General features: G+C 34.9%; 1 protein-coding gene across 1 annotated transcript; it reads right to left on the bottom strand.

The window, feature by feature from the left end:
* Window positions 1-202: 202 nt before the first annotated feature.
* Window positions 203-1163, bottom strand: LOC145117277 (uncharacterized). Its single transcript, XM_079053583.1, has 3 exons — window positions 1072-1163; window positions 647-973; window positions 203-541 (listed from the first exon to the last, which is right to left on the bottom strand). The coding sequence occupies exons 1-3, from the start codon at window positions 1127-1129 to the stop codon at window positions 393-395; spliced, it is 534 nt and encodes a 177-aa protein (XP_078909709.1). The 5' UTR covers window positions 1130-1163; the 3' UTR covers window positions 203-392.
* Window positions 1164-1679: the final 516 nt, after the last annotated feature.

Below are 1679 nucleotides of genomic sequence, written 5' to 3'. Positions count from 1 at the left end.
CATAAAACAAAGGAAATTCCTAGAGATTAGGAACGGACTCTCGGCCCCCCCTAGATAATTGTTCAAGCTCCGCCACTGAATTTATTAACAAACATTTAATAAAGTGTATTTATTACAGCTGATTATATGTATCCAAAAACATAACAACCTAAAACAGAGAAAAACAAATTAATTAATCTAAAACTTGCTCATCATATAAGAGAAAAAGACATGGGTTACAAAAGATTCAAATGATCAATGAAAAAGATCAAGTGATGTATATGCGTCTATTTACTTTCTCTAGTTTGCTAATTATTCCGCCAGATAACAATCTATTACAAAATTTCAAACAACCCACACACACACACGTATATATCGGATGTATACACCAACACAATATATAACCAAATGTCTTAGAACGAAAAAGGGGCTGGTGCTGCACTAAACAGGCGATGCGTTCCACTACCCACCGGACCACTTGCAGCACTCGAGCTTAGAAGATCGATCATGTTACAATCAGGGTCGCTACGCTGTTGTTCACACAAATCCGGCAACGATACTCCTGTAAAAGTAATCATACATTTCGAAATGAAAAATTACAGACATGGAGATCGATCATGTATGTGTAGATTGAAAGGAGCTAGCTAGGGTAATAATTAATGAATACCTTCACCGAGGGCCAAATTGAAGTGAAGATCGATGATGTTAGGGCATTTCTGATAACACGCAGGTGAGCAGAGTGTGACGATAGATTTTTTATCGAGCAAAGTGTCGGATGAAATACCTGTAGCGTTTCTATCAACGCCACAAGCTCTAATGCATTCGTCTGTCTCGATGTACTCTGATAATATCTCCACCACCACTTCCGATGTTCTGCATTGATATTCCACTTTTCCTTTCTTATCTTCGAAATTCTCCAACACGCATCTCTTTCCAGAAGATGAGATTGCAAATGAGCAATTATTCTTTGTCAAATCCTCGCATAAAATCTCACCTATAGATATATATTACGATGAACGATTAATTATGAAGCATGCATAATGGAGATGCATATAAATAAAGCATGTAAATGAGAGGGAAAGAGATACATACCGGTGGTTCCATGGAGGAAGAGAGATGAAGCAAAAAGGAGAACCAGAGAAAACTTCATTGGATTATGGATTGAAAGGAGAATAGAAATTATTGTGAGGATGAAAGTGATGAGAAAAATGGGCGGTGTGTGGTATATGTAGGGGTTGACGATTACAAAAATAGAAAGGGAAAGTCAGGAGGCCTCCGCATTGACGTTCCGGTCGCATGCACCAACTTCAAATCTAGAATACACAACTTCGATACACGTGTCATGTCATGTCTCTTCTTTTTCTTATTGGATATTTTACGTACTTGCATGATATTATTCGGCTCACTCTATTCACCACCTCCCCATGAGATATTAATTAGTTTTAATTTTAAATTGTTTTTTTTTAAATGACAAGTGTAATACGGTAATTATATCATTACTTGGTTGAGCGCTTTCTCATTTTTTCTATTATTTAAAATTTAATTAATTTTATTTTATAATCTAAATAGTTGGTATATTCTAATTTACTTGATTATTAATTTATGGTAATATAAAAAGAGTTATGTTAGTCGCACTTATAAAATATATACAGATTATAAGATTTATCAAAATATATGAACTTATAAGACAAATAGTACCA

The sequence above is a fragment of the Lactuca virosa genome, chromosome 5 (assembly GCF_052849685.1).
Source record: "Lactuca virosa cultivar CGN04683 chromosome 5, Lactuca_virosa_CGN04683_v6, whole genome shotgun sequence".
In the NCBI taxonomy this organism is placed as follows: domain Eukaryota; kingdom Viridiplantae; phylum Streptophyta; class Magnoliopsida; order Asterales; family Asteraceae; genus Lactuca; species Lactuca virosa.
This window is presented reverse-complemented; position numbering and strand designations above follow the sequence as displayed.